The sequence below is a fragment of the Ranitomeya variabilis genome, chromosome 2 (assembly GCF_051348905.1).
Source record: "Ranitomeya variabilis isolate aRanVar5 chromosome 2, aRanVar5.hap1, whole genome shotgun sequence".
Classification (NCBI taxonomy): Eukaryota; Metazoa; Chordata; class Amphibia; order Anura; family Dendrobatidae; genus Ranitomeya; species Ranitomeya variabilis.
The window spans coordinates 802575909-802600916 of NC_135233.1; the positions used below are offsets into that span (position 1 = coordinate 802575909).

Consider the following 25008-nt stretch of genomic DNA (forward strand, 5'->3'; position numbering starts at 1 on the left):
TGCTAGGTTCACTAAATGCTAAAACTGACCTGATACTATGATTCTCCAGGTCATTACGAGTTCATAGACACCTAACATGTCTAGGTTATTTTTCATCTAAGTGGTGAAAAAAATTCAAAACTTTGCTTAAAAAAATGCGGCATTTTCCAATACCCGTAGCGTCTCCATTTTTCGTGTTCTGGGGTCGGGTGAGTTCTTATTTTATGCGTGCCGAGCTGACGTTTTTATTGATACCACGTTTGTGCAGATATATTCTTTTGATCGCCTGTTATTGCATTTTAATGCAGTGTCACGGCGACCATAAAAACGTAATTCTGGCATTTCGAATTTTTTTCTCGCTACGCTGTTTAGCGATCAGGTTAATGCTTTTTGTTATTGATAGATCGGGCGATTCTGAACGCGGCCATACCAAATATGTGTAGGGTTTTTTTTATTATTGTTTTATTTTGGATGGGGAGAAAGGGGGGTGATTTAAACTTTTATATTTTTTTCACATTTTTAAAAACATTTTTCTTACTTTTGCCATGCTTCAATAGCCTGGCACCACTTGATCGGCTCAGCTACATAGCAGCGATCATCAGATCGCTCCTATGTAGCTGAATTGCAGGCTTGCTATGAGCACCGACCACAGGGTGGCGCTCACAGCAGGCCTGCATCAGTAACCATAGAGGTCTCAAGGACCTCAAGGGTTACCATCCTGATGCATCGCTGACCCCCGATCATGTGACGTGGGTCGGCGATGCGCTCATTTCCGGCTGTGCGGCCGGAAGCGGTAGCTAAATGCCGCTGTCATCGTTTGACAGCAGCATTTAACAGGTTAATAGCGGCAGGTGAATCACTATTTCACCCGCCACTATTGCGCGCACATGTCAGCTGTACAAAACAGCTGACATGTTGCGACTTTGATGTGGGCTCACCGCCGGAGCCCTGCATCAAAGAGGGGAGACACGACATGCGCTGTACTAGTCTATGAGAAAAAAACGGATCTGGCGGCATCAGTCACTGGATCCGTTTTTTTTCAAAATTCAACGGAATGCAACTGATGGCAAAAAAACTGATGTGTGAAAGGGGCCTTACCCTTCTAATTTCTTAGCAAAAAATGAAATGGTTTCTACAATTGTGCTGATGTAAAGTAGACATGTGGGAAATGTTGTTTAACTAATTTGTGTGATATAGCTCGCTGATTTGAAGACATAGAAATTAAGGCTATGTGCACACGTCAGGATTTCTAGCAGAAAATTCCTGAACAAAACCAAACATTTTCTGCAAGAAGTCCGCATATATAATAAAACAAAGCAAAGTCCAGCTCACCATAGTTGACATCTCTGAATATTCGGAGCACGGAACCGCTGTGTCAGGGCGTGGAGGGATCAAAGAAAAAAGGAAAATCCAGCTCAACGAAATAGTGAAAAAAACGTGTCGCTCCTTTATTCACTTCAATAATATATGTGGAGGATAAAAACATCAGCAACAACAGAAATAAAAACAGTATCAACGCGTTTCTGGTGACAGAGCACCCTTAATCATGATTAAGGGTGCTCTGTCACCAGAAACGCGTTGATACTGTTTTTATTTCTGTTGTTGCTGATGTTTTTATCCTCCACATATATTATTGAAGTGAATAAAGGAACGACACGTTTTTTTCACTATTTCGTTGAGCTGGATTTTCCTTTTTTCTAAGAAATCCGCATGCAGATTTTTTTGCGCGTTTTTTTTTTGCGGATTTTTCTGGAGGTTCTAGGATGCAATAATATAGTGGTAAATCTGCAAAAAATCTGCAAAATTAATTAACATGCTGCGTTTTTTTCCGCGATGCTTTTTTTTCGCAGAAAAAAATTCAACATATGCACAAAAATTGCGGAATTCATTCTAAATGATGGGGTGCATATGTATGCGTTTTTTTATGCGTTTTTATAACGAAAAAAAACCCGCTTAAACGCGAAAAATCCGCAACGTGTGCACACAGTCTCAAAGTTTGAAAATTGCTAAACTCTAAAAATTTCCGTTTTTTTCACAAATAAACGAGTCATATCGAAAAAATGTTTCCACTATCATAAAGTACAATATGTACTGAAAACAGTCTCCAAATCAGTGGGATCCGTTGATGCGTTCCAGAGTTGTTGCTTCATAAAATGACACTGGTCAGGAAGTGAAAACAGCATTGAGGGATGAAGGGGGTTAAAGGTGTCTTCCCACTATCAAAAGTGCATTTTAATCAATAACTGGTGTATAACACAGCTGATTTACTTCAAAGAAAGAAACATTGTTTTAAAACAGGCAGGAGAGAGAGAGAGAGAGAGAGAGAACGTGAACGTTGCAGGGGACGTTTTGTGTGTCCGGCAAAAAAGCCTGAAGGGACGGATCCAGCACAAAACGGATGAAATGCATGTCCTTCAGGCACAAACCGGCGCTAATACAACTCTATGGGAAGAAAACGGATCCGGCGTGTAGAAAAAACGGATCCGTTTTTTTCGGGATTTGCTGGATTGTGCCTGAAACAAAAAATCTGATGTGTGAAAGCAGCCTAAGATTATCTCGGCACAGGAACATTTTATTAAAAACATCCAATTGTGGAAATTATTATTATTCCAAGATCTATTGATTAAAATGAACTTATGTCCATGGTAAAACCCCTTTCTGCCATCAGACGGAGTAGTACGTCTGATGGCAGATCCCCTGCTTTGACGCGGGCTCCGCATCAAAACAAACAATAAAAGGGCACATTTGATATCGCCATGTACGGAACGACCGAACTATAAAACTGTCCCAGTGAGCCTGCATAAAAGCCGGGACATGTCAGCGGTTTTGTACAGCTGACATGTGCCCGCAATAGCGACGGGTGGAATCGCGATCCACCTGCCACTATGAACTAGTTAAATGCCGCTGTCAAGTGCACCGGTGACCCCTGTCACGTGATTGGGAGTCATCGGTGCGTTGGCGCAACAACCAGAGGTCTCCTGAAGACCTCTATGGTTGTTGATGCCAGATTGCTGTGATCGCCACCCTGTGGTCGGCGCTCATAACAATGCAGTAAATCTGCTATATACACTGTGTGCAGCATTATTCGGCAAGTTGTATTTTGATCACATGATACTTTTTATACATGTTGTCCTACTCCAAGCTGTTCAGGCTTGAGAGCCAACTACCAATTAAGTAAATCAGGTGATGTGCATCTCTGTAATGAGGAGGGGTGTTGTCTAATGACATCAACACCCTATATAAGGTGTGCTTAATTATAAGGCAACTTCCTTTCCTTTGACAAAATGGGTCAGAAGAGAGATTTGATGGGCTCTGAAAAGTCCAAAGTTGTGAGATGTCTTGCAGAGGGATGCAGCAGTCTAGAAATTGCCAAACTTTTGAAGCATAATCACCGAACAATCAAGCGTTTCATGGCAAATAGCCAACAGGGTCGCAAGAAGCGTGTTGGGCAAAAAAGGCGCAAAATAACTGCCCATGAATTGAGGAAAATCAAGCGTGAAGCTGCCAAGATGCCATTTGCCACCAGCTTTGCCATATTTCAGAGCTGCAACTTTACTGGAGTAACAAAAAGCACACGGTGTGCGATACTCAGGGACATGGCCAAGGTAAGGAAGGCTGAAAAACGACCACCTTTGAACAAGAAACATAAGATAAAACGTCAAGACTGGGCCAAGAAATATCTTAAGACTGACTTTTCAAAGGTTTTATGGGCTGATGAAATGAGAGTGACTCTTGATGGATCAGATGGATGGGCCAGAGGCTGGATCAGTAACGGCAGAGAGCTCCGACTCAGACGCCAGCAAGATGGAGGTGGGGTACTGGTATGGGCTGGTATCATCAAAGATGAACTTGTGGGACCTTTTCGGGTTGAGGATGGAGTGAAGCTCAACTCCCAGACCTACTGCCAGTTTCTGGAAGACAGCTTCTTCGAGCAGTGGTACAGGAAGAAGTCTGTATCGTTCAAGAAAAACATGATTTTCATGCAGGACAATGCTCCATCACATGCCTCCAACTACTCCACAGCGTGGCTGGCCAGTAAAGGTCTCAAAGAAGAAAAAATAACTACATGGCCCCCTTGTTCACCTGATCTGAACCCCATAGAGAACCTGTGGTCCCTCATAAAATGTGAGATCTACAGGGAGGGAAACCAGTACACCTCTCGGAACAGTGTCTGGGAGGCTGTGGTGGCTGCTGCACGCAATGTGGATCGTAAACAGATCAAGCAACTCACAGAATCTATGGATGGAAGGCTGTTGAGTGTCATAAAGAAAGGTGGCTATATTGGTTGCTAACTTTTTTGGGTTTTGTTTTTGCATGTCAGAAATGTTTATTTCTAAATTTTTTGCAGTTATATTGGTTTACCTGGTGATAATAAACAAGTGAGATGGGAATAGATTTGGTTTTTATAAAGTTGCCTAATAATTCTGCACAGTAATAGTTACCTGCACAAACATATCCTTCTAAGATAGCCAAATCTAAAAAAAAACCCACTCCAACTTCCAAAAATATTAAGCTTTGATATTTGAGTCTTTTGGGTTGGTTGAGAACATAGTTGTTGATCAATGATAAAAATAACACAGGTCAACAAAAAAAAATTTTTTTTCTGGTGTCCAAAATATTTTAATGAATTTGGGGTATTTTTGGGGTGCTGATTCTGAATATGTCATCAGTTTTGCCAGATTGGCTCAAGTTTTTGAGATTTTTGGTATCTTATTTATAGCACTTGTTGGTAAATGCGACGCATCATCTCATTAATTTCTTTGGATTAGTACTTGAACTGAGCAGTTCTCAATATAGTTTTGTGTTACTTAGTGTTCTAAAAGTTTGTTCATAGCTTGATTTTTGCACTAACTTTATGTTGTTGTCTGTTTTCCAGTGAAAAGCATGAACTCATCAAGAAGAAGTTGTCTTAACGATCCAGACTCATTCTGTTACATTTGTGGTGAATACACACTGCCAAAACATAGAAGAAACATAACAGACTTCGTAAAAAAAGTGTATTTTGCCTATTTTGGGGTTATGCTTGGGGACCAAGACAAGTTTTGGGCACCACACATAGTGTGCAAAGCATGTATCGAATTATTACGAAAATGGAGCAAAGGACAAAGAAAAAGCTTCAAATTTGGTGTTCCAATGGTGTGGAGAGAGCCAAAAAATCATCATGATGACTGTTATTTCTGTGCAGTGCAAGTGCAAGGATTCAATAAGCATAAGAAACGAAAATGGGAGTAACCTGGAATCTGCAAGAAGGCCTGTCCCTCATTGTGAAGATGTGCCTGTACCTGTGTTTACCATAAATAACAGTCATCATGATGATTTTTTGGCTCTCTCCACACCATTGGAACACCAAATTTGAAGCTTTTTCTTTGTCCTTTGCTCCATTTTCGTAATAATTCGATACATGCTTTGCACACTATGTGTGGTGCCCAAAACTTGTCTTGGTCCCCAAGCATAACCCCAAAATAGGCAAAATACACTTTTTTTACGAAGTCTGTTATGTTTCTTCTATGTTTTGGCAGTGTGTATTCACCACAAATGTAACAGAATGAGTCTGGATCGTTAAGACAACTTCTTCTTGATGAGTTCATGCTTTTCACTGGAAAACAGACAACAACATAAAGTTAGTGCAAAAATCAAGCTATGAACAAACTTTTAGAACACTAATTAACACAAAACTATATTGAGAACTGCTCAGTTCAAGTACTAATCCAAAGAAATTAATGAGATGATGCGTCGCATTTACCAACAAGTGCTATAAATAAGATACCAAAAATCTCAAAAACTTGAGCCAATCTGGCAAAACTGATGACATATTCAGAATCAGCACCCCAAAAATACCCTAAATTCGATGAAATATCTTTGGCACCAAAAATGCTGTTGACCAGTGTAATCCTCTAAAATACAACTTGCCTAATAATTCTGCACACAGTGTAGAAGTTGATCTGAGCATCGCTCCTATGTAGCAGAGCCGATCAGGTTATGCCAGCTTCTAGCCTCCCAGAGAGGCTATTGAAGCATGGCAAGAGTTAAAAAAAAAAAAAAAATGTTTAAAAAAAAAAAAAGTTCAAATCACCCCCTCCTTTCGCCCCATTCAAAATAAAAGGATAAAAAAATCAAACCTACACATATTTGGTATCGCTGCATTCAGAATCACCCGATCTATCAATAAAAAAGAATTAATCTGATCGCTAAGCGAGAAAAAAATTAACTCCAGAATTAAGTTTTTTTTTGGTCGCCACGACATTGCATTAAAATGCAATAATGGGCGATCAAAAGATCGTATCTGCACCAAAACGGTATCATTGAAGCGTCAGCTCGCAAAAAATAAGCCATCACCTCACCCGACCCGAGATCCCCAAAAATGGAGATGCCACTTGTCTTGGAATATTTGTGCATTTTAATTTTTTTTTTTTAGCAAAGTTTTTGGAATTTTTTTTCACCACTTAGATAAAAAAGAACCTTAACATGTTAGGTGTCTATGAACTCGTAATAACCTAGAGAATCATAATGACAGATCAGTTTTAGCATTTAGTGAACCGAGCAAAAAAGCCAAATAAAAAACAAGTGTGGGATTGCACTTTTTTTTGCAATTTCACCACGCTTGGAATTTTTTTCCCGTTTTCTAGTACACGACATGCTAAAACCAATCAAAAGTACAACTCGTCCCGCAAAAAAATTAGCCACCACATGGCCATATTGATGGCCAATAATAACAAGGTTATGGCTCTGGCAAGGAGGGGAGTGAAAAACGAAAACGCAAAACCGAAAAAAGCTCTGGGGGTTAAGGGGTTGAAGCTGTATTTTCAGATTGCATAAGCTGTGTTTTTTCCATTGTGCCTCAACAATTCATGTAAGGTGAATTTGATTTTGAGAACATATGCGCACCGTGCTTTAAAAAGGCTACCGTGCTAACTGACTTGCATCTGCAGGACTGACAGGTTATAAAGCATTCAAATGCTCATTCATTGAATGCTTTATAACAGCTAGAAAAGTAAAAAAATAAAATAAAAATTCAAAGTTGTAAAGATATTTTTAAAAATCACAACATAATTAAAAAGAAATTAAAAATGTATTGGACCCATAAATAAAAAATGTTATGATAAAAAAAATAAAAATAAAAACAAACAATAAAAGGACATATTTGATATCGCCACGTCCGGAACGACATGACCTATCAAACTGTCCCAGTAATTAATCCGATCAGGGAACACCATAAGAAAAATAAATAAATAATGAGGCAAAACATGTTACTTTATTATCATACAGCTGAACAAAAGTGGAATAAAATGCAATAAAAAAATGAATGTTAACTCCAGTAGATTAGTGAATAGCGACACCAGTGTACTGAACTTCAATCCCTTTGACAGAGGGTGATACACCCATACGTAAGCTTTCCAGCTTCAGAAGCTTGGATTCAAGGTTCTATGCATTTATCAACACTTATTCATAAAAATAGAGAAAGTATGCGGCACTCATCGGTAGTGTTTGTGAAAAAAGTCCTTTAATCCATCAATCACAGGACATTAGAAGTGGATTGCTAGGTGCGGAGGCATGTGCGGAGAGAGAAAAGGGGACGACGGCCATTTCGCGTTTCTCCATGCCTGTGCTGTGACTGTGACACAGCCGCGACACATGCATCTGTGGCACCAATCAGCTGATCAACCGCTCAACTGTAGTCTTGATGTCATCCCAACATATATCTTAGAACATGGACAGGAAGCATAGTAGAGATCACCTGCATGACGGACTATTTTATGTGGTGGGTGATACGGAAAGTTTTATCACCATTACTGGATTTGAAGTCAAAAGCCCTATCCATGTTTGCACACTCCACAAAATTTTTTCAAGGAAAGAAACCCCGTCTAGGGCCCCTTGATCCAAACGAATGTTCAATGTTTGCTCCTTTGTGATGACTGTGAATCAAAAGATCCCTCAGATTTTGGGTTCTTCTATAAGTGATAATTGGTAATGCTGTGGTGTTTTTGGCTAATACCGCATCGCTCTTGATAATGTTCCAGAATATAGAAAGGGCATTTCACTCCATTTCTCATTGTAGGTAGAGATGAATCTCCCCTCCATGAAGTCCGAGGTCTGTTTTTTATTTTCATGTGTTAGTAAATCTTTTCTGCCCTTATTACGAGCTCTCAACCAGCTTTGCTGGATAATGCGGTTGGAATAGCATCTCTGAAGAAATCGTTGTGCTAAATCTGAGGCCTGTGTCTCAAAAGTATCATTTGAACATATTCTTTTCTTTCTGAGGAACTGACTAAAAGGGATACTGTTTTCAGTGGTTTAGGATGAGAAGAGGTGGCATGCAGAGGCGAGTTGACTGCAGTTTATTTCCTGAATACTTCTGTGAGTTGGGATCCATCACTGTCCTTGTAGATTCTAGTATCCAGGACATCAATGCTAAACTGACTGTAATTACATGTAAGTTTAATATTTAAGTCATTATGATTTAGACACTGAGTAAAAGTTAATTGGTCCACTTCAGAGCGTTGCCAGATGATGATGTCCTCTATAAAATGAATCTATGAGGAGACCTGGCATTAGACAGAAATATCATCCTGTCCCAGGAGCCCAAGAATGAGTTTGTATATGATGGCGCAAAGGCAGCCCCCATGGCAGTCCCTTGTAATTGAAGGTACAGGGTCTCTTTAAAAACTAAGATATTATGCGTAAGGGCATATTCTAGAAGGGATATCAAAAATTCAATGAAACCATGTTCCATGGTGGTCATATACAGAAATTTTCTTATGGATGCAATGCCATCGTAATTTCGAATCAACGTGTACAGCGATTTGATGTCGAGAGTTACCAACCATACCGTATGTTTTCTTCAAGGGGAATGCCCTCCACTTTCCTCAAAACATCTCCTGTGTCCTTGATATATGATGGAAGGGAATGCACCAAAGGTTTCAAATGAAAATCGAGGAATTTTTCTCTAGTCACCTTCCACGACGGCATATGGAGGTTGTCTCTTTGCCCTAATGGGGAACAGGAAACACAGAGGTTAAAAGGACCTCCCACCTCCCACTTGCCAGTGTCTTTCCTGTTCCCCATGGGACAGGGAGAGGTTTTCTTCATGTGCTGTAGTGGCCGGTGGCTATGGTACCTTAATTGCAGGCGCTGCCTGTCTAGCCGGGCAGCGGATGGTCGCCTCTGGCCTCCTCCTTGTGCTGCTCCCGTCGTCCTGCTCACAGGTCCTCGGGACCCCCTCCCGGCCTTCCCGCGCCCCCACGAGGGCAAAGCAGGCCTGGGTTCCCTGACCGGGCTCCCCCTGGAGCTGCCCGGCGTCGTCCTCCTCCATGCTGCCGGCTCAGCGTTCCGGAAGTGACGACGGCGGTTCGCGCGCGTCACTTCCGGTTTCTTCATACACTCAGAAGCCGGTACTTCCGGGTTTCGCCGGCCGGCGTATCGGACCGCACAGCTCCCTCACCTGGATCCTGGAGGGGGAGGGGGATTAATCGCTGGAGCAGGTGCTAGGACGGCGTCCATAAAAGCCTGCTGAACCACCACTGAGGTAAGGCTATCTCCTTCAGTATGGATGGTTCTTCATGCCCCGTATCTGCGGAGCCCAGCGCCACCCCTGCCTCTGTAAGTGTTGCAGGGATGGGATCCGGGAGGAGTGTAGCAGGGGTTTGAAGTCCTCACCCCTCTCTCCCTTATATATTTCAGGGAGAAAAACCTGCCCCCAAAGGTGCCTATAGGAAAAAGTGCCCTATCTGTTCCACTAAATATCCTCTTAACTGGGACAAGAAACTCTGTCAGTCATGTACCGACAGAATAATAAGAGCTGAACAGCCATCATTGCTGGATGAGATTCGCTCACTGGTGAAACAGGAGGTACAATCTTCTCTGGCAGCTTTTACACCTCCACCCCCACCTCCATCTCCGCAACCACAACCTCATTCCCCGGCTAAGAAGAGGAAGATTCAGGTTGTGGAATCCGACTCTGATTCGGACCTCTCTCATGCCTCATCTGTGGGTTGGGAGGATCCAAGATCACCTAAAGCTGAGGTCAGGAAGTACCTTTTTTCCTCAGACTATATTGAGGATCTAGTCTCTGCCGTACGTAATACCATGGGACTAGAAGAGGAACCTGTACCGCAGTCCATACAGGATCAGATGTTTGGTGGTCTTTCATCGGAGAAGAGAGTGGGCTTCCCAGTTCATCCCAATATTATCAGTATGATTAATCAGGAATGGGAACTACCTGAGAGGCGTCTCAGTACCCCTTCAGAAATGAAGCACAGATTTCTGCTTGAGGACGACCTTAAATTAGATATTCCCAAGGTCGATGTTCAGGTGGCTAGAGTCGCCAAGCGAACTGCACTCCCCTTTGAGGATTCTTCTCAATTGAAGGATCCCATGGATAGAAAAATTGAAAGTCTCCTCAGAAAATCATGGGAAACTTCTGCATCTGTCCTTAAGGCTAACGTCGCCTCCACCTGTGTGGCAAGAGCCCTCTCCTGCTGGCTCGAAAAATTAGAGAATCACGTATCTCAAGGTACCTCAAGAGGCGAGATATTGGATTCCCTACCCATTCTGCACAAAGCTACAGGGTATTTGGCGGACGCTTCTCTGGAATCTGTAAGAGTCGCCGCCAGATCCCTGGTACTTTCCAACTCTGCCAGAAGAGCCCTCTGGCTTAAACTATGGAGTGGGGATATTACCTCTAAATCTAAACTCTGCACCATACCCTTTAAAGGAGACTACGTCTTTGGTCCTGCCCTAGACGATATTCTCGATAAAGCCACCGACAAAAAGAAAGCGCTCCCCGAGCAAAAACAGCCTAGGAAACGTTTTTTTCGTGGCCCACAACCTCAGCCCTCTCAAGCAAGAGGCAAAGGAAAAACCGGCAGGTGGAGCTATGCAAAGGGTAGGGGAAAGAATATTTTTGTCCCGCAACAGCAGCAGCAACAGTCCCAGCAGGACAAACAATGACTCCGACCCGGTGGGGGGAAGACTCTCAAGATATGTGGATCAGTGGGAGGATATCACCAGCTCCCACTGGGTTCTCAATATCATCAAGGAGGGCCTGTTAATAGAGTTAATTTCTCCCCCACCTCGGGGTCTAAAAGTCACTTCCCTTCCATCATCAAGGGATCGCAGCCTATTGTCTTTAGGTCTCAGAGACCTGATCAAATCAAATGTAATTTCCCCAGTCCCACAATCAGAGTGGGGAAAAGGTCACTACTCCCGACTCTTCCTGGTCCCCAAACCTTCGGGAGACGTCCGGATTATTATAAACTTAAAGGGTCTGAACCAGCACGTGAAGTATCGCAAATTCAAGATGGAGTCCATAAGATCTGCGATTCCTCTGATAGAACATCACTCTTTTATGGCTACCATCGATCTCAAGGATGCGTATTTCCACATCCCTATTCACCCGAGACACAAGAAATATCTCAGGTTTGCGATACAGGGGAGTCATCGGGTGGAGCACTATCAGTTTGGAGTCCTTCCCTTCGGCATTTCATCAGCACCGAGGGTGTTCTCCAAGGTGATGGCAGAAGTAGTGTCATTCATCCGAAAACAAGGTGTCTGTATAGTGCCCTATCTGGACGACCTTATGATAGTAGCTTCCACCGAGACAACCCTGATATCCCATGTGTCTACCACCCTAGACGTTCTGAGATCCCTAGGTTGGATTCCAAACCTACAAAAATCTCAGCTTCAACCTGCAAAAACCAGGAGATTTCTAGGAGTAATGCTGGACTCAGCAAGACAAATGTCCTTCCTCCCGGACGATCACAGACTTCCCCTCCTAACAAAAATCAGGAAGTTCAAAGAAATGAGGTCCCCTACTCTGCGAGAGGGAATGTCGCTGTTGGGCTCAAGCTCACTCAAGGACTCTTCAAGCCCACATTCTAGACAACTGGGATGGTCGACCTGGCACTCTTACCAAGAGGATCCACACTCCGGGCAGAGTGAAAGCCTCTTTAACATGGTGGATGAAACCCAGGAACCTTCTGAAAGGAGTATCCTGGATTCAGTCCCCTCTAACCACCATCAAAACAGATGCCAGCAAGAGGGGCTGGGGAGCCATAGTAGACCATGTCCCCTATCAGGGCCAGTGGAGTCAATCGATTTCCGAGAAATCATCAAATTTCAGGGAGCTCAAAGCTGTGGAAGAGACCCTGCTAGCGGCAAGTCGTCAGATTTCGGGTCAACATGTACAGATATACTCGGACAACATGACCACGGTGGCCCATATCAGGCACCAGGGCAGTACAAGAACCCTCAGTCTAATAAAGATCTCCGCTCGAATCTTTTCTTGGGCTGAAAAGCACCTACTATCCCTGACAGCAATCCACCTCAAGGGAACTACAAATATTCAGGCAGACTACCTAAGCCGACAGGAAATCCATCCTGGCGAGTGGAGCCTGGATCCTCAAACATTCAACATGTTGGTACACAGATGGGGTCATCCAGACGTCGACCTCTTCGCCTCTCACCAGAACGCAAAGGTCGAAACCTATTTTTCCTTGAACCCAAGAGGCAATCCCAGGGGGTTGGATGCTCTAACCCAAGATTGGCCGTTTCATCTAGCTTATGCTTTTCCGCCAATCCCAATCCTTGCCAAGGTTCTACGGAAGATACGCCTAGAAAGAACTCCAACTATCCTGATAGCTCCATTGTGGCCCAAAAGGAGTTGGTTCAACCTGATTATCCATCTACAAGTGGATGGGCCAGTAATATTGCCGATAAAGCACGATCTTCTTTCTCAGGGTCCCATTCTCCACCCAGACCCTCAGAAGTGGAGCTTGGCGGCGTGGTTGCTGAAACCCAGGTTTTAAGAGCTAAAGGACTATCAATCCCGGTCATAGCTACGCTACAAAAATCAAGGAAACCTGTAACCAACGCCATCTACAATAAAATTTGGAAAAAGTTTTCTTCATTCTGTCTGCCTAACCTTCCAGACCCTCTCAAGCCTAATATACCTATCATATTGGACTTTTTACAAAAAGGCTTGGAAATAGGTCTCAGGCCTAGTACCCTCAAGGTACAAGTCTCGGCACTTAGCTCGGTCTTTGATCAAGATTTAGCGAGTCATCGCTGGATTAAAAGGTTTATGACATCAGCTACTAGAATGAATCCTAGAAAACAAATCATAGTTCCCCCATGGGATCTCAATGTAGTTCTCCAAGGTCTGACAGGTCCACCCTTTGAACCGCTATCCTCTTGTTCTCCACAAAACCTAGCTTATAAAGCCGTGTTCTTGGTAGCCATTACTTCAGCCAGAAGGATTGGTGAATTACAGGCCTTGTCTACAAGAGAACCGTATCTTCTAGTAAGAGATGATTCAATTGTGCTTCGTCTTGATCCATCCTTTCTTCCGAAGGTCATCTCTGACTTTCATCGTTCTCAAGAGATTTTTCTACCAACCTTTTGCCACAATCCAGCAAACCTGGAAGAAAGAAGATTCAACACCTTGGATGTCCGGCGCATCCTTCTACAGTACTTGGACCACACCCGCACGTTCAGAATTGATCATAACCTATTTGTCCATCTCTCAGGACAAAAGGGGAAAAAAGTAGCCAAAAGTACCATCGCTACATGGATCAAGAAAGCTATAACGGAAGCCTACCTCGCTCAAAACAAATTGCCTCCAGTAGGGATCAAAGCCCATTCAACCAGATCTACATCGGTTTCCTGGGCAGAAAGAGCAGGCGCATCTCCGGAGCAGATTTGCAGGGCAGCAACGTGGTCTTCACTCCATACCTTCTCTAAACATTACAGACTGGATGTATTGTCCAATAAGGACTTGGCCTTCGGCCGTAAAGTACTCCAGGCCGTTGTCCCTCCCTAGTGCCAAATTAGTTGGTATTCCTCCATATGCCGTCGTGGAAGGTGACTAGAGAAAATAGAATTATTCTTACCGTTAATTCGGTTTCTAGGAACCTTCCACGACGGCACTAATTTCCCGCCCAATATACATTCCTGGATTAGTTCTGGGATTTTAAAGGTAAACCAGTGCAATGGTCTCAGTTGTAAGTCACTGGCAAGTGGGAGGTGGGAGGTCCTTTTAACCTCTGTGTTTCCTGTTCCCCATTAGGGCAAAGAGACAACCTCCATATGCCGTCGTGGAAGGTTCCTAGAAACCGAATTAACGGTAAGAATAATTCTATTTTTTGAACTGCTCACAGAGGCTCACCATTGCTGGATACAATGGGATGGCCTGATGGGTTTGTGGTAGTTATGTACCTTGGGCATAATATATAAGCATTGTGTCCGTGGGAACTCAGGATTAATGCCATTCATAATGTCTTAATAGAGATGATAATGGAGATGATACCGTTGTAGAAGATCTGTTCCACCAATAATTGAATTTGAAAGGAGATAGTAGGATTAAAGATAGCCTCTTGTAGCATTCTGGATCTTTCAATTGTCTGAAGGCCTCTCTTTCATACATAGAGGTTGGCCAGAGGACAATGTTGCCCCCTTTGTTGGCATGTTTAATAATTACATTTTTGAATAATTTTAATTCTTTCAAGTCTTGTCTTTGACCCCGTGTTAAATTATCCTTTCGCATCACCATAGGGATCTTATGGAATGTTAATTTTTTCCTTCCAGATTGCTTCAGTTCCTGTGAAGCAAGTAAAGGGTTAATTAACTTATTGAATGTGGTTTGGAGCACCCTGAGGGGTGCAGTTTTTAGAATGGTGTCATTTTTGGGTATTTTTGGTTATGTACACCCGCAAAGTGACTTCAAATATGATGTGGTCTCTAAAAAAAAAAAATGGTGTTGTAAAATGAGAAACTTTGAACCCTCATAACTTCCTATGAAAAAACATTTTCAAAATTGTGCTGATGTAAAGTAGACGTAATTTTTTGTGACATATCTCTCTGATTTAAGGGCATAAAAATTCTAAGTTTGAAAATTGCAAAATTTTAAGAATTTTCTCCATATTTCCATTTTTTTCATAAATAATCGCAAGTAATATCGATGAAATTTTGCAACTAACATGAAGTACAATATGTCATGAAAAAACAGTCTCAGAAACCTAGGAGTTTATTAAAGCAAAGAAGTGGAATATTCTTGAGTGGCCAAGTCAGTCACCTGATCTCAACCCAATTGAGCATGCATTTCACTTGTTAAAGACTAAACTTCAGGCAGAAAGGCCCACAAACAAACAGCAACTAAAAACCACTGCAGTGAAGGCCTGGCAGAGAATCAAAAAGGAGGAAACACAGCGTCTGGTGATGTCCATGAGTTCAAGACTTCAGGCAGTCATTGCCAACAAAGAATTTTCAACCAAGTACTAAAAATGAACATTTTATTTAAAATTATTTAATCTGTCCAATTACTTTTGGTCCCTTTAAAAACAGGGTGGCACATGTTAAGGAGCTGAAACTCCTAAACCCTTCATCCAATATTAATGTGGATACCCTCAAATGAAAGCTGAAAGTCTGAACTTCAACTGCATCTGAATTGTTTTGTTTAAAATTCATTGTGGTAATGTCTATAACCAAAATAAGAAAAATGTTGTCTCTGTCCAAATATATATGGACTTAACTGTATAATAATGCTGGTTACAAGAGCATGATACTACTGTCACAATGAAAAGAAAATTATACCTCACCAAGGTTGACTGGTGAAACACATGATCTAAACTAAAGAATGGAGTCAGCCTGTGTCTCACCACGGGCTTTGTGGCTTCCTCAGGGGTGATTCTCTTGTGCCTGCAGTGTTCTGCTGTGATGCACTATTGCATGCTCTCCATGCAGGAAGCGCCATTAAAGGGAACCTGTCACCCCGTTTTTTCCGTATGAGATAAAAATACTGTTAAATAGGGCCTGAGCTGTGCATTACAATAGTGTATTTTGTGGACCCCGATTCCCCACCTATGCTGCCAAAATACATGACCAAAGTAGTCGTTTTCGCCTGTCAATCAGGCTGGTCTGGTCAGATGGGCGTGGTGTCTTCCCCCAGATCTTGCTTAGTTTTCCGTTGGTGGCGTAGTGGTTTGCGCATGCCCAAGGTCCCGAATCCATTGCACAGGGGAGGGAAAAGAGTGCGATCTGCGCTATTTCCCTGGTGATCGGTGGGGGCAGCCATCTTCCTGTGGCCGCGCGTGCGCAGATGGAGCGCTCTGCTGCCCGCGGCTTCAGGAAAATGGCCGCGGGATGCCGCGCGTGCGCAGATGGAGATCGCGGCGGCCATTTTCCTGAAGCCGAGATGCGAACTCTGCTTCAGGAAAATGGCCGCTGCGATCTCCATCTGCGCACGCGCGGCATCCCGCGGCCATTTTCCTGAAGCCCCGGGCAGCAGAGCGCTCCATTTGCGCACGCGCGGCCAAAGGAAGATGGCCGCCCCCACCGATCACCAGGGAAATAGCGCAGATCGCACTCTTTTCCCTCCCCTGTGCAGTGGATTCGGGACCTTGGGCATGCGCAAACCACTACGCCACCAACGGAAAACTAAGCAAGATCTAGGGGAAGACACCACGCCCATCTGACCAGACCAGCCTGATTGACAGGCGAAAACGGCTGCTTTGGTAACGTATTTTGGCAGCATAGGTGGGGAATCGGGGTCCACAAAATACACTATTGCAATGCACAGCTCAGGCCCTATTTAACAGTATTTTTATCTCATACGGAAAAAACGGGGTGACAGGTTCCCTTTAACACCAGGAACTAGAGCATTGCTTTCTTACCTTGCACTTTAGCCTTATTGGATGTTATCTTTTGGCCCAAGTATGTCATGTTTTCCTGATATCCAATGTTTACATTTGCATTATTATTGTATTACTGCATCATTGGTACTTGGTTAGCATATACAATATATCCATATTCAGCTAAGAATTTCCTTTTGTTCAGCGCTTCTCATTGCTGCATTTTCTAACCAGCATTATTCTAGGACTTGGCAATTAGTTCTTCAGTATTTGGTGTACAGTGCACTGTTCCACCAGGCATGGAAGGTTAGACATTAACCCCATTTATTATGGTATGCCGTGGTTTGCACATCTAGCCGTTTGACTGTTTTTATTGCGCTTAACTTTATGTGGTTTCTTTTTGTCCTGTTACATAACTAATAAAACAGTGATTTTTTTATTTATTTTTTTTTTATAATTGATCCCTTGTTTGGCGTGCTTCTTTTTCCCTTTATATAGACACAGGTGGAAAAACACATCTGTTCTGCTTTTGGAAATGACCTAATCTTTCCAATGGTAAGGACACATTGTTGGAGATATATCAAGCTAAACGCACCAGAAAACTGTTTTTCATAGCTATGTGCGATTAACTCCTTATAAGACGTTTCTTACAAGGGGGTGTGGTTTTCCAGAAAATGGGCGTGTAGTTACAGAAAGAGGTGTGGCCTATAGTGCAACACCACACCAAACATTGAGCCAAAGTAGGGACACAAGTTCAACCAACCGATAGGCGATGTAAAAAGCAAAAAAAAAAAAAAAGAAAAAAGGAAAATAAAAAAACCTTGTTGTGGGCGCCTTCACTATGAAGACAAGGAAAAAGGGTGTTAAAAAAACAACAAACATGTATTAGAAGTAAACAAACATGTATTAGAAGTTCCCACGCTTGAGTTCATATGAGTTCATCCAGCAGAGGGCGCATCACCGCGACTAAAGGTAACTATAGGACATTCCCCTGCACTCCATTCATTCCCCGTATTTTTACAGCCACGAGCACAGCTGCTTTAGCAGAGCTACTGGGTGTAAAATGATTTAATCCCTTCAGATGGATTTACATCGTGGGACGTGCCAGAACGACGGAAGGTATGGGATATTGTTGATTTTTTATTTTTCCGTTTTTACAGAACGAGGGTCATCAGGTGGATTAAGAGTATAATAAAATATTAAAACACCCTGTGTCTTTATTTCATTAAAGTACTTTGTAATAATGTGTGTTTTATTAACCATTTCGTACTATTGGGTTAATAATGGATAGGTGTCATAATTGACTCCTCTCTATTATTAACCTGGCTTAATGTCACCTTACAATAGCAAGGTGACATTAACCCTTCATTACCCCATATCCCACCGCTACACGGGAGTGGGAAGAGAGTGGCCAAGTGCCAGAATAGGCGCAACTTCCAGATGTGCCTTTTCTGGGGTGGCTGGGGGCAAATGTTTTTAGCCAGGGGGAGCCAATAACCATGGACCCTCTCTAGGCTATTAATATCTGCCCTCAGTCACTGGCTTTACCACTCTGGCGGAGAAAATTGCACGGGAGTCCACACCAATTTTTTCCGCAATTTAACCCTTAAATTTAATAGCTACAGCGCCCAAATTTTGCACATACACACTACTAACATTAGTAGTGTGGAATATGCAAAAAAAGGATATGAGATGGTTTGCTGTATGTAAACCATGTCTCCTATCCTGTCGGGTTTGGGAAGGAGAAATGAAAAGCCGGCAATTGAATTACCGGCTTTTATGCTATCTAGCGCTGAATTAAATATAAATACAGTATGTATGTATGTATGTACCGTATATACTCGAGTATAAGCTGAAATTTTCAGCCCAAATTTTTGGGCTGAAAGTGCCCCTCTCGGCTTATACTCGAGTCATGATCGGTGGTGGGGTCGGCGGGTGAGCACTGTCATATACTCACCTAGTCCCGGCGTTCCTGGCGCTCCCCCTGCCCGTCACACTGTCTTCGGTGCCGCAACCTCTTCCCCTGAGCGGTCACGTGGGACCGCTCATTAGAGAAATGAATAGGCGGCTCCACCTCCCATAGGGGCGGAGCCGCCTATTCATTTCTCTAATGAAGCGGTGCCGGTGACCGCTGATAGAGAAAGAGGCTGCGGCACCGAAGACAGGCAGGGGGAAGGAGCGCGACGCCGGGAGCAGGTAAGTATCGCATATTCACCTGTCCTCGTTCCACACGCCGGGCGTCGCGCCATCTTCCCGGCGTCTCTCCGCTCTGACTGTTCAGGCAGAGGGCGCGATGACGCATATAGTGTGCGCGCCGCCCTCTGCCTGATCAGTCAGTGCGGAGAGACGCCGGGAAGATGGCGCCGAGGAGCTGCAAGCAAGACAGGTGAGTATGTGTTTTTTTTTTTGTTTTTTTTTATTGCAGCAGCAGCTATGGGGCAATAATGGACGGTGCAGAGCACTATATGGCACAGCTATGGGGCAATGGTGCAGACAGAGCACTATATGGCACAGCTATGGGGCAATGGTGCAGAGCACTATATGGCACAGCTATGGGGCAATGGTGCAGAGCACTATATGGCACAGCTATGGGGCAATGGTGCAGAGCACTATATGGCACAGCTATGGGGCAATGGTGCAGAGCATTGTATATATGGCACAGCTTTATGTGGAGCATCTATGGGGCCATAATGAACGGTGCAGAGCATTATATGTGGCACAGCTTTATGTGGAGCATCTATGGGGCCATAATGAACGGTATGGAGTATCTATTTTTAATTTTGAAATTCACCGGTACCTGCTGCATTTTCCACCCTAGGCTTATACTCGAGTCAATAAGTTTTCCCAGTTTTTTGTGGCAAAATTAGGGGGGTCGGCTTATACTCGGGTCAGCTTATACTCGAGTATATACGGTATGTATGTTTTAGCGAACATTTGAGCCCAAAATTCCATTAGATGTCGGTTTTGCAAGCCTGCGAGGAAATATCGCAGTACGGATTACATACGGAGGATGACATGCGCAAAATGCGCTGCGACACCCTGCCTACGGATGACATACGGATCACTATTTTGGGAACATTTCTGCGTATTACGGCCGTGAAAAACGGACCGTATTTTCATACGCTGAGTGTGACGCCGGCCTAACTGTTCAAGCCAAGTACAGACTGTCGGTGCATCAAGGGGGCTATCATTTATATACACCTCCCCGCCTGCTTCTTTTCCCTCAACCCCCTTCTCCCCCTTCTATGATTTGACTTCGTAGAGCCAGAGAAGGGCGGAGGTAGACGGGGAAACAATAAGGTGTATATAAATGATGGGCCCCGCCTTAATGCAGCGAGCGCCTGTTCTTGGTTTGGACAGTTAGGCAGGTTTCTGAAACTGTCACGATAAATGTTTGGCTCATTTTACAACCAAGCCTGCACTGACCAAGACACAAACAGCACTGAGGAGTCTGCTCTATGGTAAAGAGATATGGGGATAGTATCACCAGTACCCCAAATAGCAAAATGAGACAACCTACGAGCAAAAACGTGTGAAATATTATTTTAAATGGTCATGGTGAAAAGAAAAACATTTAGAAGGTAAATAGTATTTTTTTTCCACATGCGGTAATCTGGACTCTATAGTGTATATAGTTATCAGAGCAAACTCCCAGTAAGCCACAATGAGGCTCCGCTCCCATGATAAGTTTTTCGTGAGTTGTTTTTTTTTTCTTATAAGTTTTGTATTTTAGAAAAAATACAAGTAACCTATTTTACTTTATGGGTATAGAACTGATGCAGAAAATCTGCAACACCAAAAGCACAGTATGGGAACGTAGCCTGAGGCCAGACACAACAATGCACATACAAGCGTAAAGTTACAAGCCGCAGAAGATCCAATTGTACAGGAATACGGTACTAATATTGGTTTAGGGTGACTATAATATACCAGTAGGTCACAAGCAACGGTGGCTTCATCAGGGTGCTCGCGTAATGCGTGGGGCTTTTTCCTTTTCTCCCTCCCCGCCTATTTGTTCCAGGGTTTGTACCAGATTAAATGCCCATTTCTGTTTTGCTATTCATATCACTCCTATATTGTTTTCTTTATATTTCTTGTGATCTGCTGTTGGTTTTGCATGCAGGCTGTCTCGTACTATATTTTTTATACTATCTATTTTGTTATTTGGGCTACTGATGCATTGCATACCCCATCCTGTTTCCTCTTCCCAATTAATGACTTATGGGTGTATGGCACAGAACCTTTATTGGCAGTGCCGGTCCATATTTTTTATCTCTTAAGTCTGCCCTATTGTGGCACCTTATGACTTTAAGGAATTTTTGTTGACAGCGACATTGTTTGTAGCCAAGGCTAATAAGTAAAACATGTTTTATTTCGGGTCAGAGGTTGAAAAAAGTACACACTCATGTTTTTTTTTTGTTTTTTTTTCAAATCCAATCTATAATACTCTGGTAATTATTAAGCCTGCACTGTTGGATAACACAAATGCGTGTATTGTGCTGAACTTTGATAAACTTACCATTACCACTGCTTCAGTTTCAAAGCAAAACTAAAATGCTGTTAACCTGCAGATATGGGGTTAATCTGCATGTTAAAACCGTTCCAGCAGCCGGCTTTCAGTTACAGAGTTGTACATGGAGTTGCGGCTAAATACACAGTGAGTGACTGCTGTTATCATGCTGCGGCATTTTAATTGATAGCTCACTCTGCAGCGCATCTGTGAGGGGCACGGCGGAGCATGCTTGGAGCTGCTGATCTCAGTGCTGTGAGCGATGACTGTAGAAGCTCTGGGCATGCTTATGACTGAAAGTGGGCTACTCCTTTGAGAAATAAAGATCATTTTCTGTGGATCGCTGCCCATTCCGTACGGCTACTGGACAGAATTGTAACATTAACCTGCAGATTAGCCCGATACGTGAAAGTTAACTGCATTTGGGGAAATGGCAGGTTCCCTTTAAATATTATAAATGAAAATCCCAGTGGCATTCTAGATGCCAGGGTGGTATCACTATTAGCGATCCACCCCTGAAAGTAAAAACTAAGTCTAAAATAGCATAGGGGTTACACCATCTATAAACTCTAGATGTTAGTTTGTCCTGGACATCTCTTTTGAATCTTTCAGATTGTGGCTTGAATTTCATTAGTCCACTTTTGGAGCTTTGCATCAGTCTCTTCATTAAACTTTTTAAGGGCATCACCCATCATGTCTTTCTGTATAGTGGTTTGTAAGATTTCAGTTTCTTTTGCAAGAGACTTCTTCAAGGAGCTTTGATTCATTGGTTTATGCAGTTCCATAAACCCCTTTGAACAGGTGTTCATCAATTCCTCCAACTTGTTTTTGAAGGTATCCTCTTGTATAGGGAACGAGAGGAACTCCTGAATTTGAAGTCCCCTTAGAATGAGGCCCTGTATAAAGCGTGGCTATGATAGGGCGAGGATGACGCCGCCCGTAATAGCCTCCTATATCCACCGAAAAGAATTAGGAATATAGATGGAGATGACGACAAAATTCGGTTCATCTCCACCTATAACATGAGACGAATTCTCACTAAACATTGGGCTATTCTCAGTGCCGAGCCCTCCCTGGGACCCTCAGTGGGTAGCCTACCTTCTAGTGATGAGCGAGTGTACTCGTTACACGAGATTTCCCGAGCACGCTCAGGTGACCTCCGAGTATTTTGTTAGTGTTTGGAGATTAACTTTTCATCGCCTCAGCTGAATGATTTACAGCTATTAGCCAGCATAAGTACATGTGGGGGTTGCCTGGTTGATAGGAAATCCCCACATGTAATCAAGCTGGCTAACAGATGTAAATCATTCAGCTGCCGCGATGAAAACTAAATCTCCGAGCACTAACAAATACTCGGAGGTCACCCGAGCAATGAGTACACTCGCTCATCACTACTTCCTTCCATTACCTCCAGGAGGTCAAAAAATCTAAATGACCTCTTGGTTCAAAATCCTTCTATTCCTGTGGCCACGAGTCCGTTTGGTACAAGGGGTCCTGTTTCAGGTTCTATCCCTTGCGGCCACTGTGTTGCCTGCACAAATGTCCTGCGCTGCTCGACCTTTCAGATGGTTCACAACAATTTAACATCAGACAGCATATATCGTGTAGCAGTACCAATGTGTTTTATTACATGACATGTGGGTGTTGCAAGATATACGTCAGTCTTACATCCAGGGACATTTGCGCGACCAAGACAGTGGCCGTCCCCTCTGATCTAAAAACTATTCCCCGCCATTTTAAGGCATATCATAATTGGGGCTGTGGAGTCAGTCGGAGAACATTTTGGTGGAGTCGGTGTAACATGGAACGACTCCTAAAATAATATAATAAATTGGGTACAGTAGTTCAATGCAGTTTGTGGGGAATATTTATTTTCATAAGAATTTGGGAATGTTATGAAATGTCCTATTCCTGATCTGAATCTGTGCTTCAGTTTATGTTCATAAGTAGTGACGCTCCTCTTCTACAGATAAAGGAAGAAAAAAAACACACAGGGGAGGAAGGCCTACATTTGGACTACATGGAGCAGTCAAAGCGTTGCTGTAGGGAAAAAGATTCCACTCCCATAGAAAACAGATTGAGAGCAAGTAAAACATTTTGCTGAAATATGGTCAAAGAAGTTCAATCGTTCATCAAAACTGACTGTGCACGAGGCAATTCCTTTGCCCATGTGGTTACTGCTTTGCCACCAACCCAAGCTAGTGTAGAGAGGTTGTTCTCTAGCCTTAAAATAATTAGGTCAGATTTGAGGTCATCTATAAAGGAGGATCTGATGGAGGCGATACTATTTCTCAGAACAAATTTATAGACTGCACAAATGCTATTCAGTACGTTTTTGTTGAAAACTGTTTTTTTCCACTTACTGCAGAGTGTATAATTGTAAATATGCAAAGGTATTTTTGTTCTAAAGTTGTATTCCAATAAATATATTTTATGTTCTGTCTAAATGGCTTTATTATTGTATTATAATAAATATTAAAAGCCTGATGTTACCATTTTACTACAGTAAATTTATCACTTAAAACATGATCCATGTATGAGGGTGTCGTGGAGTCTGTGTCATGGGAATTGAGGAGTCTGAGTTGGAGTCGGAGGTTTGGCTTACCGACTCCACAGCCCTGATCATAATTATGATGCCAAATCACTCATGGTGAGAGGTATTGACATCATTCATATGGGGATCAGAGGAGGTAATAATAAGAGACTTCTTGCCCAGAGAGAAACTAAATGGATTGTCACCTTGGATACTATGTCCCCTAAGGGTCTAAATGAGTCCCTGAGTTTCTCCTCCTTCGTATAAAGGATGACAAATCCATTTTGCCTTTGTATATGGCCCATAGTCCCTTTTATGTCTGTCTTTTTTTTTTTTTAATCCTTCACTCCGCATGTTTGTTTTATAATTTGTTTTTATGCACTTTTTTTCTTATTTTTTCAGAGCCATTTGTGACCCATGGTGTTGACAAGTTACCTTCTGCCTTGCCCCCTCATCTTTCACCATCTGCAGCGACGCCTCCTCACACACAATTGTTATATGTGCATGCCAATACATAATAGCAATGTTATGTTCCTTAGTACCGTATTTTTCGGACTATAAGACGCACCCCAAATTTGGGGTGAAAATTGCAGAAAAAAATATATTTTTTTAAGATGGGGGTCCGTCTTATTGTCCGAATTTAAGGTATCTTACCTGAGGGCTGGCGGTGGCAGAGCAGGGTCACAGGAGGCATGGTGGTGGCAGAGGTGAGGTGATGCTGAGGTGCGGTGGGCGGAACGGCGTGCACCTGAGCAGGGTCCCTTCCTGCTTAGGTGGGTGACGCCACGGCCTGGCGTCCATGGGGGGTTTGTGGCAGTGGTGTGGAGGCGGCAGAGGTGCGGTCACCTCCTCAGGTGAGGTGATGCCGCGGCCCGGTATCCAAGGCGAGCAGCAGAGCCAGGTTAATCACCGGTTTCTTGGTGGCGGCGGCCATCTTCCTGAGGCCGCGCATGCGCAGATTGTGTGCGCTGCTTCCCAGGGCTTTAGGAAAATGGCCGTGGGAAGCAGCGCGTGCGCAGATGGAGATCGCGGCGGCCATTTTCTTGAAGCTGAGATCTCAATCTGCGAACTCGGCTTCAGGAAAATGGCCGCCGCGATCTCAGTCTGCGCACGTGCGGCCTCCCGCGGCCATTTTCCTGAAGCCCCGGGAAGCAGAGAACTCAATCTGCGCACGCGCGGCCTAAGGAAGATGGCCGCCGCCACCGAGAAAGCCGTGATTCACCCGGCTCTGCTACTCGCCTTGGATACCGGGCCGCGGCGTCACCTCATCTGTGGAAGGGACTCTGCTCACGCCATACCGCTCACCGTGCCTCATCATCCCCGCACCTCTGCCGCCGCCACACCACTGCCACAACCAACAGGGT

At 43.5% G+C, this 25008-nt stretch overlaps 1 protein-coding gene across 4 annotated transcripts in view; it reads left to right on the forward strand.

Moving 5' to 3' along the window:
• ASRGL1 (asparaginase and isoaspartyl peptidase 1) overlaps positions 1 to 25008 on the forward strand; it is an 82102-nt gene that overhangs the window by 4437 nt on the left and 52657 nt on the right. The window contains exon 2 of one of the 4 annotated variants that reach the window (XM_077289936.1): positions 8268 to 8409. The exons of the other annotated variants lie outside the window; for them this stretch is intronic. Coding sequence (XP_077146051.1) covers positions 8277 to 8409 — 133 coding nt within the window. The 5' untranslated portion in view covers positions 8268 to 8276. The remainder of the gene's footprint in view (positions 1 to 8267; positions 8410 to 25008) is intronic. 4 annotated transcript variants of the gene reach the window in all.